This window comes from Chaetodon auriga, chromosome 11 (genome assembly GCF_051107435.1).
Source record: "Chaetodon auriga isolate fChaAug3 chromosome 11, fChaAug3.hap1, whole genome shotgun sequence".
Taxonomy (NCBI): Eukaryota; Metazoa; Chordata; class Actinopteri; order Chaetodontiformes; family Chaetodontidae; genus Chaetodon; species Chaetodon auriga.
This window is the reverse complement of record NC_135084.1, coordinates 24522982-24538986: the sequence shown is the minus strand read 5'-3', so window position 1 is coordinate 24538986 and position 16005 is coordinate 24522982. Positions and strand designations below refer to the sequence as shown.

Here is a 16005-nt window from a genome sequence, read left to right as displayed (position 1 = left end):
TTTTTAGGTCAAACACAAGCGGCGATCATCAGAATCTGAAATCAGATCCTGCGTTTTCCAAAGCTAGAATCTTCCTCGTTAATGAGGTTTTCTTCTCATACTTTGTGTAACGTTTTGTAGTATTTAGGAGATGTTTTCCTACATACATACATATGATGCACTCCAGTAATACCAACCAATTTCATATTTTATGCGTCTGTAATTTCAACTGCTGATCCCACCCAGCTCTTTGTGTGTGTGTGTGTCACAGTATCACAGTCAGTCATAGTTTGTGACAGAACACACACACACACACACACACACACACACACACACACACACACACCATTGTCTCAGTGTAACATGAATACCCGTCACTGCAGCGACACAAACCCCTGCAGTCAAAACTCGGGGCTTCAGCTGCACCTCACATCATTATAACAGCACAGAAGTCGTAAAGTTCTAAACTCAGTCTGTGAATTTTGGTTCGTTGTGGCTCGTGATGAGGTGAGAGCAGGGCGTCAGAGCAGGTGGAACAGGTCAGTCCGGTCTGCAGACACACCTGGTTCCTCAATGGCCAGCAGGGAGAAACCTGAGAGGCGTTGACCGAAAGAGACGAAGACAGCTTCAGTCTCACCTCCACCTGCCGGGAAACACGCTGCAACCTTTTCACACACTCCTGACAGACACAAGGACAGACATGGATAAAATCATAAACTTCATCGGGGAGAAAGCGGGTGAGTAGAGAAAGTCTGGGAGGTGATTCATGTTTTCATGGTCCTGGTTCACGGGGCTCACATACACCTGCTGTCAGGTGGAGACCTGTGTCTCTCTTTATCTCCCGTCAGAAAGAATCTGAGATCATTTCTCTGAAGTTAAAGGGATAAAAAAGCAGAGACTCACAGAGAGTCTGGAGATGTTGGAACATTGAAGCTGAGTTTGAGGGTTTTAATGAAAGCTTCATGTTTAAATGTGTTTCTGTATGAACGTCTTGGGTTCAGCTTGTTCTGCAGGTCCATGTTTCGCCTTGTTGTTGCTCTTTTCTTTCCTTTGACTTCCTGCTGCTGCCAGCTGAGACACAACACAACAGTGTAACTGAGACTGATCTTCTTGTCAGCCCGTTGTCTGAAGTCTTAACCTGCTCCAGATGTTTGATGGTTTGAAAACGTGCGAAAGACTCGGTTTGACCATAAAACTCTCTGATCTTTAGTAAAGTTTAAAAGGAAAACAAAGGAACAGGAAAATAACTAATCTACAAATCAGGGAGGACATTTACAAAAACTCTGCTGCTTCTAAGCGCTTTAAAAGACATCTGGTCTTTCTTCAGAGCAAAACCAGAAGCCTTTTTCAGGTGCCATGACCTGCATGAAGGAGAATCCTCACGGACACCAATCAGCTTAAACACTGATGTTTAGCAGGTCTAATGTTTACCATGTTCACCACCTTAGCTTAGCATGTTAGCATGCTAACATTAGCTAATAGGTTGTTTGCAGTCATGTGACGTTAAATTCAAACAGAGGGCAGGAAGTGTAAACTGGACCAGATGAAGGAAAGGTCTTACTGTCCAAGTTTAGATGAAATTACGAGAGAAGTTATGAACAGAAAATCAGATCATATGTCGGATGTGACCTTTTTTCAAATGAACTGAAAGACGTGCTGCTAGTGAGTCGGCAGATAAAACAACCAGCTGCTCATTCAGACGTTGTTCTGCTCTAGAAAACAAATAAAAGCAGACAAAAGTCTGGAGGCAAACAGTTTTCTAGAAACCAACTCAGTGGACACGTTAACATGTTGACCTGGTGAAAAGTCAGAAGATCAATAAAGTTATTACAGTTCATCTTCAGGGATGAACACTGAGACCGAAGATTCAGACAAACTTTATCATCTATCGGCTCATCTTTGCCCTCTGAGACAAACCCCACCCCTCTGGCGCCCTCTTTAGTTTAAATCAAACACGCCTCTGACATGATGCTGTGTGTTCGGCAGGAGACGTAGTGGAGGATGCGGTGAAGAGCGCTCTGGGTTTCGGTGACAAGGACGAGGACAAGAAAGAAGGAGGTTTCTCGTTATTTGGAGGCGACAAGAAGAAAGAAGAGGAGGAGGAAGGAGGACTGTTCTCTTTTGGACGCGACAAGAAGAAAGAGGAGGAAAAGGGAGGCTTCTTCTCAAATATGTTTGACAAAGACGACGAGAAGGAGAAAGATAAGAAATCGGGATTTCACGGTCTCTTCAGCGAGCAGGGCGCAGCTGGAGGGAACCAGATGGAAAGTGAAGGAGGAGAAAGCGGAGGACAAAGTGTAGGAGTGAGTGATGGAGGTACGTATGGACACAGAGGATCCGTGTGGGTCTGCAGTCAGAGCGAATTATAGGTCCAGTGTGAAGGATTCAGTGGCATCTAGTGGTGAAGTTGCAGATTACAACCAGCTGAACAGGACAAACAATGAAAACCAAGAAAATGACCAGCAGATTGAATCACAATGAAATAATGATTGGAGACAGCAAAATATAAAACATTTAATAATCAGCTCACCCTCAAGTATTCATGCATGACCACTAATACACAGTATAATGGTGTACTTGATAATATACATATATATCTGTATGTGTACTACATAATCTCACATTTTTCTGCAATGAATACTTTTACCTGGAATGGAACATTTTCCTGTGTATACTTACACTCACACAGTAAAATCCCATAAGAGCACCAAGTATTAGGACTGTGCCATGTCATATTGTTTACCTGTGAAAGACAAACTAGTCCATCCAGTGACCGTTGTCCTTCGTTGTGTCTCAGATTTGCTCAGTGATCTGATGGACGTGGCTGAAGAAACGTCTAAAGGCCAATAAAACGACAGAAACCACATCCTGACCTGCTTCTGCTGGAGACCATCAGCGCCACCTTCAGTCCATCCTCATCCTCAGCCGTCAACTTAAAGACTGACAAATCTGTTCCTTCACTTTGAATGTATGTTTTTTCTCTTACAATAAAACTTAACAGCTGGTTTCAGCTTGAGCCCGGCGGCTTCACAGAGTCCAAAGATGCAGTGAAATGTTGTCCTGCACTGCCTCGTGCACACTGACAGCATCTGTCCGTCAGCCTTATCGGTCTGAGTACCACGAACTGTCGTCTGCTGGGGCAGGAATATATCTGATTTGTTTGTGAGGCCTTCAAGGAACATCAACATTTAGGAAAATTCATTTATTCTGTTTCTGATGGTGAGATGTGAATATCAACATTAACATCAATCATGGAGTACAGATGAAAGCCGTCCTCTTGGCTCTTTCTGCCATATTTAGTGATGTAAACTGTCCCTACAAATAAACTGAGTACATCAATCTTGTCTGTGTGTGTTCAGAGCCGGATTTAGAGCAGGGGCATCTTAGCTTAGCATAATGACCGGAAGCAGCGCGCTGAAAAAAAAACAGTGTAGTTTCATATTTCTCACAATGTTTTCCTCAGTTTATGTTTAAGACATTCAGTCACAGCTTGATTTGTTCAGGCAGCTAACATCACTCTGGGTATTTATGGATTAACTTTACAACTGTGGACAAAATACAAATACAATCATCAGCTATGATCATCAGCTGTGCATGTGCAGGTGCTGTGGCTCACAGGTGTGAGCTAACAAACGGTAAGTGTGCGAGGTGAGCAGTGAGGGCGGATTTTCAGAAGTTCAGCTGGGATCTGGTCTGGGTGTTCTGCAGTCTGTCAGGCGGGGAGCTGAAGGTCCAGCAGAGTGAAGTCCTGATGGAGGGGGATGCTGTTCTCGTCACACAGGAAGTGGCTCCGGACGGTGACGATGACGATCTTTCTCGGGAGGGAGAGGAGGGTCTGCAGCCTCTCTGCTGCCACCTGGATGAGCTTCACTTCTGAACCTGGAGCTGAGAGTCAGACAGGTGAAACAGACTCTGTGACAGTCGTCACACTGAGCGCAGGGCGTGAAGGGTTCTGGAGGAACAGAGTCCACCTTTAACAGGTGACTGACGGGAGAGTGACAAGAGGAAATCAGTGGAGAGACAGATGGAGAATGACTGACTACAGAGGCCCGACGCCCTGAAACGTCATTAGAGACAGTCGAGTTGAATCTTACAACACCTGCACACCTGCACACCTTCCAGGTGTTCTGGCTGAAAGTTTGCAGACTTCAAGACTGTTTGGGTGGTCTGACCCGAATCAGGAGCGATAAGTGGAGACACCTGTGGAGGTGGACCGCGGCCGTGACGGGGATTAGATGCTAAACCTGCTTTTCATGTGCACATCGCTCCTACATTTGTTTAATCAAATAACTGTATTTACATACAAGCGCCTCATGACGGCATCGTTTTACTTAGATACTTTTACTGAAGTTTTAGATGTAACACAGTACTTCTAGTGTGGTATTAGTACTTTCTACTTCAGTCCAGGATCTGAATACTGAGTGTCTCACCTGAGCTCCTGTGGAGTTTATCAGGTGGAGCCTCCACGATCTTCTGCAGCAGAACAGGAGGAACCTGAACACACACCTGACTGCTGCCCCGCCCACTGACTGTCAGCACACCTGGCCTGAAACACACACACACACACACACACACACACACACACACACACACACACAGTGTAGTCCCACCCATCAGCAAAGTGTTTAATACAACACACAAGATAGAAATAAGAAAGACTGCAATAATACAATCTGAGAAGTCCTGTAAATACTCGTTATACGTATATATTTACTCATCTACTGTCATCACGTTGGCGTACCTGTAGTAGCGGCGGACGGCGGTGTGGGGCAGGCAGGGGTAACAGGGGCCGTAGATGCCGTTTGCATCAGTATCGAGCTCGGCGGAGCAGCGACCGCAGCCGGTGTAGGTGATGTCACCGCCCAGCGCAGACAGGATGTCGTCCAGCGGCGTGGAGCTGTCCAGGACCGGCTGCCGTGCATTCTGGGAAAGCAGAGAATCCTGGAAGCGGAAGGCAGTGACCTGGACTCTGAGCTCCACGTCACCTGGTGGAGGAGCCGGAAAGTCAGGCTAGTGCTGGTTGGTCAGTCAGTCAAGCGCTTCAGTCCTGACTAATGGTGCCCAGAGGACACGTTCTCTAATAACTTCAGTGATCCTGTCAGTTTCAAATCTTACAGATTTCATGGTTTATCGAACTAACAGTTTGCTTTTCTTTTCTTTTACAGTCTCACAGAGCTGCTGGTGCGGCTGCAGACTGTAGACATTTGAAGGTTGTCTGTCTCGACTGTTTGCAGGGCGTGTTTTGATGCTAAGTGACTGAAGGCTAAACTGTATTTCCAACCTCTGCGATGTTTATTTCAAGTTCATCTCACGATAACGACGCTCAGACTCACCGCTGTATTTCTGGGACAGCAGCGTGTCGAGGTCCAGCTCCACACTGCTGCTGTTTCCTGTGAGACTGCGTCGTGGTCGGAAGAAGTTCTGCGCTCGGGGGCTGGCAGCGTCCAGAGGATGGACGGAGCTCCAGGGGGTGGAGTGCAGCTCCAGGACATCAGCGGTCAAACCGTCTCTCACCAGGAGGACGTGGAAGTCCCAAACAGCCGCTGAAGCAAACAGAGGGTTTGTTACTGAGCTGAGATTTAAGGTTAGTGTAAATGCCTGTGTGTGTGTGTGTGTGTGTGTGTGTGTGTGTGTGTGCGTACCTCTGTCTTGCCTGAAGCGAGGCAGCCAGTCCACAGCTGCTCCCCACAGAAGCAGCGCCCCCTGCTGACCATCCGGCTGCTCCACAGTCAGAACGGCCTGCAGCTGCACCGCCGACCTGCAGCGGGCGTCCGCCTCAGTCCGCCACGCTAACAAAGATCCTTTTCATTTAGACACTTCGACATCTTCACCCTCAAAACGTCAGCTCTACAGTATCCACAGCTGACCCACAGGGATCGCTCCTCACACCACTGTTGTTCTGTATTATATGAATTAGTCAAAATCCAGTGTTTCGTGTTGTCACCTGACACTGTACCTGTGACCCACTCACCTGTGCTGAGGTGTGTGTGTGTGACACGCAGCACGGCGTGAACTAGCGTGTTGACCCTCAGTGACCTCAGGGTGGCGTAGGGGAGGCGATTCAGGTCCTGAGGGGGGTGGAGGTTCAAAGACACCAGCAGGGGGCGTCGCTCCCGAAGGAAGCCACACAGAGAGCTGAGAGAACGAGCATCAACGTGCTGAGGAACTGGGGGGGGGGGGGGGGGACAGAGACAGAGAGACAGACAGACAGACAGACAGACAGACAGACAGAGGTTAAGTGAACCAGAGATACATTTCAGCTTGGACTCAGCTGAGGAGGCTGCTGATTGGTCGTAGGTGGGTTTACTGGTACCTGGTGGGGAGGTGGAGGCGGTGATCTGTCCCAGGTTGAGCAGTTTGCTGCTGAAGGTTGACTGCAGCACCATCTCACCTCTCCACCTGTCCTCATTCAACTGCAGTCCTGATTGGACGCCACAACACAACAAAAACTCACTGGAGGAACTGTCGGTGTTGGATTGTACAGAAGGTGTCAGACGCAGCATCAGAAGCTAAAGAGCTCTGCTGTGTTTTCGTACCTGTGATGAGCAGAATGTCTCCAGGACTGACTGTCAAGACCCAGAACGCCGCTCGCCGCCACAGCACAACTTTCATCTCTACACCTGATTGGTCCGTTACTACAACGGATGCCAGAGGAACGAAGGTCCCCGCCGTCGGCCCGGACTTCACCTTTGTTCAAACAAATGAAAGAGTCCAACAGATTTAATGCAGAGTATTTAGAGAAACATGAAATATTTAAGGAAGGATTTTCGAGCACTTCATGTCCCACTTTGGCCCACACTGAAATATCTCGACATCTACGAGGTGGACTGGCAAAAGGTTTCGTGCAGACGTTCGTGATCCCCAGAGGATGAAACCTACTGACTGAAGTGATCCTTTCGACACTTTAATGTGTCCAAAACTTCGGTTTATGACCAAACATCTGCAGAACTAATGACATTCCCATCAGCTTCAGCTGTGCTTCATGTTCACTGCTAATTAGCCAATGTTAACATGCTAACATAGAAGCTTAAGAACATTATACCAGCATTGCATCAGCATGTCAGCGTTGTCATTGTGAGCATATTAGCATGTGCAGCCTCACAGAGCTGTTATCATGGCTGCAGACTCTTAGTCTGCTGAAATATTCCAAAAATAAAAAACACTATAAAAAAGTTTGAAAAGGAACCTCCTTCACTTAACTCAGGATTTATGAAACCATGATGGAAGACATACCTTAACATCTCCACTCACCTTGACCTCCTTCAGATGACAGGGGTGAACCACCGCCACCAGAACTGAGTAGCGCACCCCCTGCTTGTCACACTGGATCAGAAGTGTGGTGGGACTCCAGAGTCTGGTGGCGGCGGTGCTGTCAGGCGGCGCCACAGACGCTTCAGTCCTGAGGTTTTCTGAGATTCGAGCTTTCTTGAAATCAGGAGATTTGGAAGGGGAGGCTTGGGCGGCCATGGACTCCTGTTGCTCGGCGTCCTGGGAGCAGAGCACGCCATCTGTGGTGGCCTGAAGGACAACGCCGCCTTCCTCCACCCTCTGTGTTGGGCAGGGATGGCTGAAGAGCTCTGCAGAGGCTCCAGGTGACGGGGTTACGGGACTGAAGAGCTCCGGGGTGCTGGAGGAGACGGATGGTGGTGTTTGGGCATCTTTAGGTGGGGTTTGAGGAGGCAGGGTTTTCTCAGGGCTGGTTGCTGATTGGATACTACATCTGCCTCTCAGGATCACTGCCTGACTCAGAGTCCAGGTGCTGAGGTACTGAGTGTGGGCGGACAGAGGAGGGACGGCCGGTGACGACCAGCCTTTAGAGCAATGTGGATGTTCAGTTTCTGTTTTTTCTGGTTCTGGTTGAGCTGCAGGGAAACAGCTGTCCAGATACTCATGAACTGAAGACGAACACTGATCTTCTCCAGGATCTGGTTCTTCATCTCGGCTCAGAAATCTCTCCACAGGTCCCTGACTGTTGGAGCTGCGGTCTTCCTTATCTGCAATAAATTTGCAGCCGGATCCTATTCGATCTCCCCGTGCTCGTGACGCCTCAGTGGTCCAATCAGCATTCAGCGACGAGCCATCCTGGTCCTGGTTTTGTAAACTCGCTGCAGATGATGCTTGATTTCCAGCCTCATCTGAAAATTTTGAGTAAGTAAAAGTAAATATGAAGCTACCACTAGCAGCCAGTTAGCTTAGCTTAGCATAAAGATGGGGAAACAGCTAGCAATTTTCTCTTGATCGCTAAGACATTTCTGGTCTAAAATACAGTAAATTTGACTCTTTAGCTTTATTTCATTTATCGACTATTTTTTACACCAAATCATTGTCTAAACATATTTCACGTTGTTTCTCTGTCCTTCCTGTTGGGTCCCTGAACGCCTCACCTGCAGGCCTCAGACATCCATCCTGCCAGGTGAGCTCCAGGTGTCTCCAGTTGGCAGGGGTTTGCTCCTCACCGTCAGCCCCAGCTCCATACATCAAGGCTGGGCCGGAGGGGGGAGGAGGAGCCCCCAGGAAGATGTGGATCTTTGGCCGGTCACACATGATGTCCGCTGAGGAGACAATCGTGGGAGTTTATTCAGGAGATAAAACAGATTTCAGCTGTCTGACATGTCTTTAAAAGTGATGTGAGAGGTCTTCACACAAAGACCGACCACATCAATAAATCTCAGCGTCCTTGATGAAGATGATTGTCTTATGTCTCCTCTTGCTCAGATCCATCCTTTATTAATATGAAGGGTTTTTTTTAATTAAACTGAACTGATCATAACAGATTTTCTCCAATAGGACGAGGCGATGCGTTCATGAACACAGTGAATGTGTAACACAGAACAGACCAGACTGACTCCACAGCTCAAAGTGGTGAGTTTCAGAGTTTCTGCTTCTCACAATCACTGAAAAACAAAATGTCTCAAAATGTTTTTTTTTTTTTTAAGTCAAACTGAACCAACCATGACTCAGCAGAAACAGTCTGCAGTGAGGAGGCGCAGCACGGAGCCGTCATGATGCAGGTTTCACAGCTGGTAACGATAACCAGGAGGAGCCGCTGACTCACCACGGCTCCACCAATCAGACGGCAGGCTGCCAGTGGAAGTGAGGGTCAGCTCGGGGAAAACTGAGCTTCAGACTCATTTTAAGCTGGTGGTTTCAAACCAGTCTGATGTGGTTTAAAATTGGACTGGTCTGGAAATATGATGTCTGGTTTGTCTGTAGACCAGTAAATTCATGTGATGATGAAGAGTCTGAAAAAGATCATTTCAGTCACCCTCAGTTTTAGCTCCTCTACTGGAAGAGCAATGAATCATTAAACAAAAAATGATCAGGAAAATTCACTCCTGAACCTCCTGACAGCAGTTTGACAGAAAGTCTTTACTTGTGCTTTTAATCACATTTTATAATATTCCTCCTACAAACACATGATATAGGTTTAGGTCACGTGATGACAGCTAGGCTATCTCCATGATAACTGAGCAAACTCGGCTGAAAAAGCAGGTAAGTTCTGTCAATCATCAGGTTGTTGTTCAGGCTGCAGGTGTGCTGAACAGTGCAGCCTCCAGGGGGCAGCAGCAGCACTTCAGCCTGAATGACGGCTCAGAGTGAACTTTGGCTCCGCTGGAGGAGAAACCTCAGGACTGAACACTGACGGAGGAATTTAGAAAAACATCAAAGACTTTTTCCCTTCAAGAAACATGAAAAGTGTTTCATTAAAAGACAAACTCTCAACAAAAGTGTTTGTCAGACTGAACAGACTGACTCTGCAGGTTGTTTCAGACACCTTCATCGTCGTCATCATCATGTGTTACAGGTCATCACACCTGTCCACCCTGCTGCTGACAGCTCCTGACAGTCTGTCTACACCTGCACAGCCGTCGCTCCTCCTCAGGATATTTTTTTTGTACACTTTACTTTTAATAATTTGGTTGTTTTCATGAACTCTTTCAGATTTTTTCAGACATCTTACTGATATTATTTGTGGTATTTTTCAGATATTTTCCAGGTGCTTTCCTTGACATTTTTTGTATATTTTACTGCTACAATTTTGGATTTTTTCCTTAAATATTTTAATATCCTGTTCTGTGACACCTTTGTGGCTCCTCCACAGGTTTAACTGGGGGCCTCTTTCCCTGGCCGACACACAGAGAGGCAGAGGACACCTGCTCTCAGCAGTCATGTGTTTCTCTTCAGCTACAGGTTGAGTTACCAACAGTTTCTCTCTGCTTTTTCCACCTGCTGCCGTCAGTCAGATGAACCAGCTGAGACGTGACTCCGATCAGCTGGACGTCTCATTCCCACCTCGACAAACATTATGCAGTTCATCGTCTACAACCCTGATTCCAAAAGAGGTTTGGATGCTGAGTAAACAGAATGTGATAACTTGCTGATCCTCTTTGACAGACTCATTATAAACCAGTACAAATATGTACAGTACTGTACTTATATACAGTACTGGAGTAAATGTAATATACTTCTATTTACTGTATGTGAGCATAAAGAGAAGTTATTATTCAGCATCACATAAGATGGACTTTTAATTTATGACAATGTTTTGTCTTGTGGCTCATAATTTTGACTTTGTATCGTATTTTGATTTCTAATTTTATTTTGACATTTCTAATTATTCATGTGGAAATGAGCTTCGATGTGTGTCTGAATTAGCTTTTACATACAGCGAGTTTATTCCATGTGAGCCATCATAACCACTGAGAGGCAGACACATGATCTAAACTCATTTAAAGACCGAGGACTCCAAGTTTAGAAAAGACATTTAAAACCCCTGCATCTCTCTCTCTCTCTCTCTCTCTCTCTCTCACACACACACACACACACAAACTCATTATTTTTAGATAAAATAAATGCATTAGGTCCTTCTTAAACATTACTTATAGAAACTAGATTTAGTCTACTTCATAAATGTTTCACTGGCCACAGATCACACAATTTATTATTCACTTTATGGGCAATAAAACGTTTTACGATGAGGAGGCGCGCTCCCGGGGCCGTGCCGGGGACCCGCATTCTGAGAAGTTAAATAGTTGAAATAGTTTTACAGGCTGTAAAAACTATTTGCTTTCAAAATAAAAGCGCTGACTGTGTGTTTTTCATACCCAGTGTCTTCTTACAAAGTTGTTTCATATGACAAAATGTCGAATTTGCTTCTAAAACTATGAAAAAGTTCCCAACCACAAAAATAACAAATTCATTTCGAGCGTGTTTACCCTGACAAGCTTCAACTGCACACATTACAACTTCTTTGTTTTACGTACTGGTGATAGTTTGTTTTGTTCTACTTGAGTTTATGTTTGGTGTATTTTTGTCCATGTCCTGTGTTAGACTCTCTCCCTTAGAGGTTTTCTTTTCTTTTTTGTTTCGAATATTTGCACGTGTGTTCTGTGTACATGTTGGTATGACAGAGGTAAACCAAATGAAAAAAACTATGGACATGATAATTGGTATTATATATAGAAACATCTCGTTCCTAAAATTGTCATTAATATTCTTTCATGTACAGTTTTGTTGTTCAATCAGACTGACACTGGTGTACTTATTGCAAAATCTGGAGAACGGTAAATAGCATTCGAGCTTAGAGAAGTTTTATGGAGGTATGCTTTTATTTTGAGTTTTAACCGGAAGTTTGGTTTGTACCCATTCTTGCGCACGTTATGCTAGCTTAAACAGCGCTAAAATTACGGAAAACATGTTAAAAATAAAAAAACTATATACATGTCCGAGTCATAATCTTGACTTGATTACCTTTACTTCCACTTGCTGTGTCTTACAGTTGCGGGGAAACACGTTTGTAAACGCTTTTACTGAGCTAAAGTTTAGCTAGCTACGCGACGTTTCCGACACATAACCGTCGTTAGCATCGTCTCGTGCCACTTTCACGCTTTCGTGTTGAGTTAGTTAGTAAATACTACACGCAGCCGCACGCGCGCACGCTGTCACGCAGCGGTGTAACAGGAAGGGGCGGCAGGAAGGAGGAGCCGCTGCTCCGGTGCAAGTTTTTGTTTCCCCCGCCGCGTTTCCTCGCCTTCCTCCAAACTCTGCGGCTCTACTCCGGCTCACTCACCGCCCCGGGACGGTAAACTGCTTTATCACCAAACAATGTACCGGTATTTCGGAGAGCTTCTCACCCGGGGAGCGGGCAGCGTCCTGGCCTCGGGCTGCTCCGCCGCTGCCGACTCGGCTCTCCCGGCGTCCGCGTCCCTGCTGCGCTACCGCGGCTACAGCCAGGCCGTGGACCAGGACGACGACCCGAACTTCTTCACCATGGTGGAGGGCTTCTTCGACCGGGGAGCCGCTATCGTGGAGGACAAGCTGGTGGAGGGCTTGAAGACCCGGGAGAGCCCCGAGCAGAAGAGGAAGCGGGTTCGCGGGATCCTGAGGATCATCAAGCCGTGCAACCACGTCCTGAGCGTCAGCTTCCCCATCAAGAGAGACAACGGAGAGTGGGAGGTGATCGAGGGCTACCGGGCTCAGCACAGCCAGCACAGGACGCCCTGCAAGGGAGGTGAGACCCGGACTGCGAGACCCGAATCGTAGCGATCTGACAGGAGAGGTGCGACCAGTGTCAGGGAGGTCCTTCAGTGCAGTAATACAGTAATGAAAGTAACTTTACAAGTAAACACACAGTCAAGTCCTGCACTTAACTACAGTTTTGAGGTACTTCACTGGAGTATTTCCATTTTCTACCCACTTCTGCATCATTAATGTGTCAACTATAGTTAAGTCACAAAATAAGATTTTACAGATAATAAAACAGTAAGAGTTGACTCAGAAAGGTTAAATCAGTTTTCTCTTCAAAGTGTTTCGTCTGTGAGCCTTCATGTAAAAACAGTTTCCAGTAGAGTCGATGAGTCTGATGACTCCTCTCATCGACCTGTTGACCCTCTGAGGGGCCCGACACCTAGGTAGCAAACAGTACATGAAGTATTTGTAAGTATCTCCGCCTGCAGCAGGTGGAGATACTTACAAATTTACTTTATATTCAGGTTTTGAATGCAGGACTTTTTCTCGTAACAAAGTATTTTTACATGAATGAGTTTACACTTTAACTGAAGTAAAGGATCTGAGTACTTCTTCCACCCTGTAGGAAGGTTATAGTTGAGATCCAGTCAGTTAATCAATTAGTTGATCTCAAAATGAATCAGAAGCAATTATAATAACTGATTGATTATTTCAAAGCCAAACGTCCAGATTCACTGTTTGTAGCGTCTCTGCAGAGTCTCACAGCTCTGGACTAAAAAGATTCAGTGTTTTTCATGTGACGTTTGTGATGAAAATCAGCAGAAAATCCTCATTGAACTCGCAAATGTTTCACATTTTTGGATTAACAGTGACATTAACAGTTCAGAAATATAATGAAATCCAGTTTCTCAAATGACTTTGAAATCGACGTGTTGTTGCAGCTCGAGTTCGTTACACGCCTCAGAGAAATCAGTGAAATCGATCAATAATCATCTGTTCTGTTTGAAGCCAACCGATAATCGGACTCTTACATCAAGACAAAGAGTGACTTCATCTTCATGTTAGCGGCACTAATGTTCAGAGAGCCTTCATCATCCGGAGTGAAGAAAAGATGAAACAGACTAATAAACCTTCAGAATAAATGTGTCAGCCAGCCTGGCAGCTGTTCAAAGAACTGCATAAACGTCATCATCAGAAAAAATATCGATATTTTTACAGCTGCAGCTAATGATTGTGTTCATCTTTGATTAATCTGCCAGTTATTTCATGATCAATCATTTGCTCTCTTTATACAAAACAGCACAAAACAGGACAAAATGTCCAGTTGAAAACCCCAAATTTTCCATTTATACTGAAGAAAACAGCAGAATGTCACATTTGAGAGGCTGAAAACATCAAGTCTTCAGGATTCATCAGTAATCAATAAGCATCACTGAAGATAATGAGTCAGTAAATTATTTCTGTCTGAATGTTTGTACTTTGTTGGTTTAAATTTCATTTTTCATCAAGTTTGGAGCAAATTTTGTTCAGATTTTAAGAGCTTTTATATTATTGGTTATAGGAGGAGTGTGTGTGTGTGTGTGTGTGTGTGTGTGTGTGTGTGTGTGTGTGTGTGTGTGTAAAAACTGCGTGTTCAGGTACAGCTTGTGTTATTCTTACAGTTCTGTACATGTTGAATGGGGCGTCGGGCAGGTTTGATGTGTTTTAAGGTGCTGAGGTTCCTCCTCTGACAGGAATGTTGACAGTCTGGTCGTGTGTGTGTGTGTGTGTGTGTGTGTGTGTGTGTGTGTGTGTGTGTGTGTGTTTGTGTTGTTGGTTGCTGTTTGTTTGGTCTCTTAACTTTGGGGTTGAAGCAAGTGTTCAGATCCTTTGCTTCAGTGAAAGTACTAATACCACACTGTACAGATACTCTGGTCTGAGTCAAAGTCCTGCTTTGAAAATGTTACTTCAGTAAAAGTACTTCAGTATAATCAGGAACGTGTCCCCTGTGACTGTTCTGTACTTGATCATTCATCTTCTGTCAGTGCACTAATTGATTAATGGACTGATTGATTCAGCTGAACTCATAAACTTAATTTAAAACAAAACATCAGATTTTATAAACTTTGTTGTGTTTGTGTGTAAAAATCTGAATCTGTAAAGTAACTAAAACTGTCAGATAAATGTTCTTCTTCTCTGTCTCCATCTTCTTTTTTCCCTTTCTTTTTCTTCATCTTCATCTTCTTCTGATCTGTTGTTTGTTTGTCATGTTGGTGACGTGGCTTTGAAGTTCAGACTCGGCGACAGCTCCCAGATTTCTTGTATTTCAGGCTTTTTGGGAGACTTTCTTCTTCAGAAGGGTTCTCCCTCGTCACCGTTTGGTGCTTCAGACTCATTTCAGTCAGCAGCAACAAGGAGTCATAAAATTGATTTGTGATTGATTTCCGACATCAAATCCAACATCGTCTGTCGGACTTGGTCATAAAAATAATGATAATAATATGAAACATCTGGATAGAAACAACGAGAAAAATCAACATTGTACTTTAACCAACGTTTGAAGCAGCTTTGAAACAGCTGCTCCAGTTGAAAAACATCAAGCTGCTCCTCGTTAATATTAATGATTAATATTTCCTAGTTGAAACAGGTTTGTGGGAACAGGAGGGGTGAAGGAGTGGAGCTCTGGCTGATCTGCAGCCTGGAACTGTGCAAACACTCTAAAATATCAGCACCGTTGTTGGTGACACTCATCAATGGATAACTGGTCGAACAGGAATCAAAGAATGGGAGTTTCCACAGCTGATGCACTAGAATTACACCAGAAACATCAGAACACAGATATATATCTTCAACTTACACAGATGCAAGTACAGGAAGTACAAGTACTGCATCCATCAAGTGCAGGAAAGTGTGCTGGGCGTCATATGATCCATGTTTTATGTTCAGACGGTGAATCTTCAAAGTTTGTCCAGCACAAGCAGACCGCAGGGTCGTCCCAGCGTCTCTTCACGAAGCATTTGATGTGTGTTTGTGCAGGATTTCTCAGGGCGAGTTTGGCCTCTGTGTTCAGCGTCCGCAGTGGAAAAACCTGTAGGTCCATAAAAACAGGCAGCAGACGGAGTCAGAAAGAACCTCCGTCAGTCTGGACCTGGATCAGCTTCCAGTGTTTTTGACCCAGTTTCGTCGTGTAGCCACGGACCCTGTGGGCTGGATCTTTGAAGCGCTGTCTAAACCAAACTGAACCTAAGTTTGTTTCCTCGAAAGCAGCAGCGGGATGCTTCCAGGAAATCTTGACGCTGCTCCGGGCTGCAAACTACACCGATTTGTCAGCAGAAACATGAGACGAGTTAATCCCATCAGACTGTCACGCTCCGGTTTTAGGAAGAAATCTGGCTCCAGTTCAAAGTCTGGCTGCTGTGCTTGTGTCTGACCTGGGCTCTGAGGGAAACTAACAGTACTTCTGGTGCTGTAGTACCTGTGGTAGAGGTAGTGGTTGTGGAGGTAGTAATAGGTGAGACAGAATCAATTTCCTGTCTGTCAACCAAAAAATGACAAGAAGCATCTTTCCTGTTCGTCTCT

The 16005-nt window shown here is 45.3% G+C and overlaps 3 protein-coding genes across 3 annotated transcripts in view; 2 read left to right on the top strand and 1 right to left on the bottom strand.

Annotated features, from left to right (window-relative positions):
* The first annotated feature begins 558 nt into the window (after positions 1-558).
* On the top strand, positions 559-3312 carry LOC143328067 (uncharacterized). Its single transcript, XM_076742982.1, has 3 exons — positions 559-716; positions 1966-2295; positions 2777-3312. Exons 1-3 carry the CDS (start codon positions 680-682, stop codon positions 2827-2829), a joined length of 420 nt encoding a protein of 139 aa, XP_076599097.1. The 5' UTR covers positions 559-679; the 3' UTR covers positions 2830-3312.
* Positions 3310-12240, bottom strand: shld2 (shieldin complex subunit 2). The gene is made up of 11 exons (XM_076742979.1): positions 12114-12240; positions 8364-8531; positions 7231-8114; positions 6516-6666; positions 6293-6400; positions 5951-6145; positions 5622-5768; positions 5313-5522; positions 4721-4964; positions 4410-4525; positions 3310-3864 (listed from the first exon to the last, which is right to left on the bottom strand). Exons 2-11 carry the CDS (start codon positions 8521-8523, stop codon positions 3692-3694), a joined length of 2388 nt encoding a protein of 795 aa, XP_076599094.1. The 5' UTR covers positions 8524-8531; positions 12114-12240; the 3' UTR covers positions 3310-3691.
* The window catches only part of LOC143328066 (glutamate dehydrogenase, mitochondrial-like), a 17009-nt gene continuing 12944 nt past the window's right edge, over positions 11941-16005 (top strand). Inside the window, exon 1 of the mRNA XM_076742981.1 lies at positions 11941-12490. Coding sequence (XP_076599096.1) covers positions 12085-12490 — 406 coding nt within the window. The 5' untranslated portion in view covers positions 11941-12084. The remainder of the gene's footprint in view (positions 12491-16005) is intronic.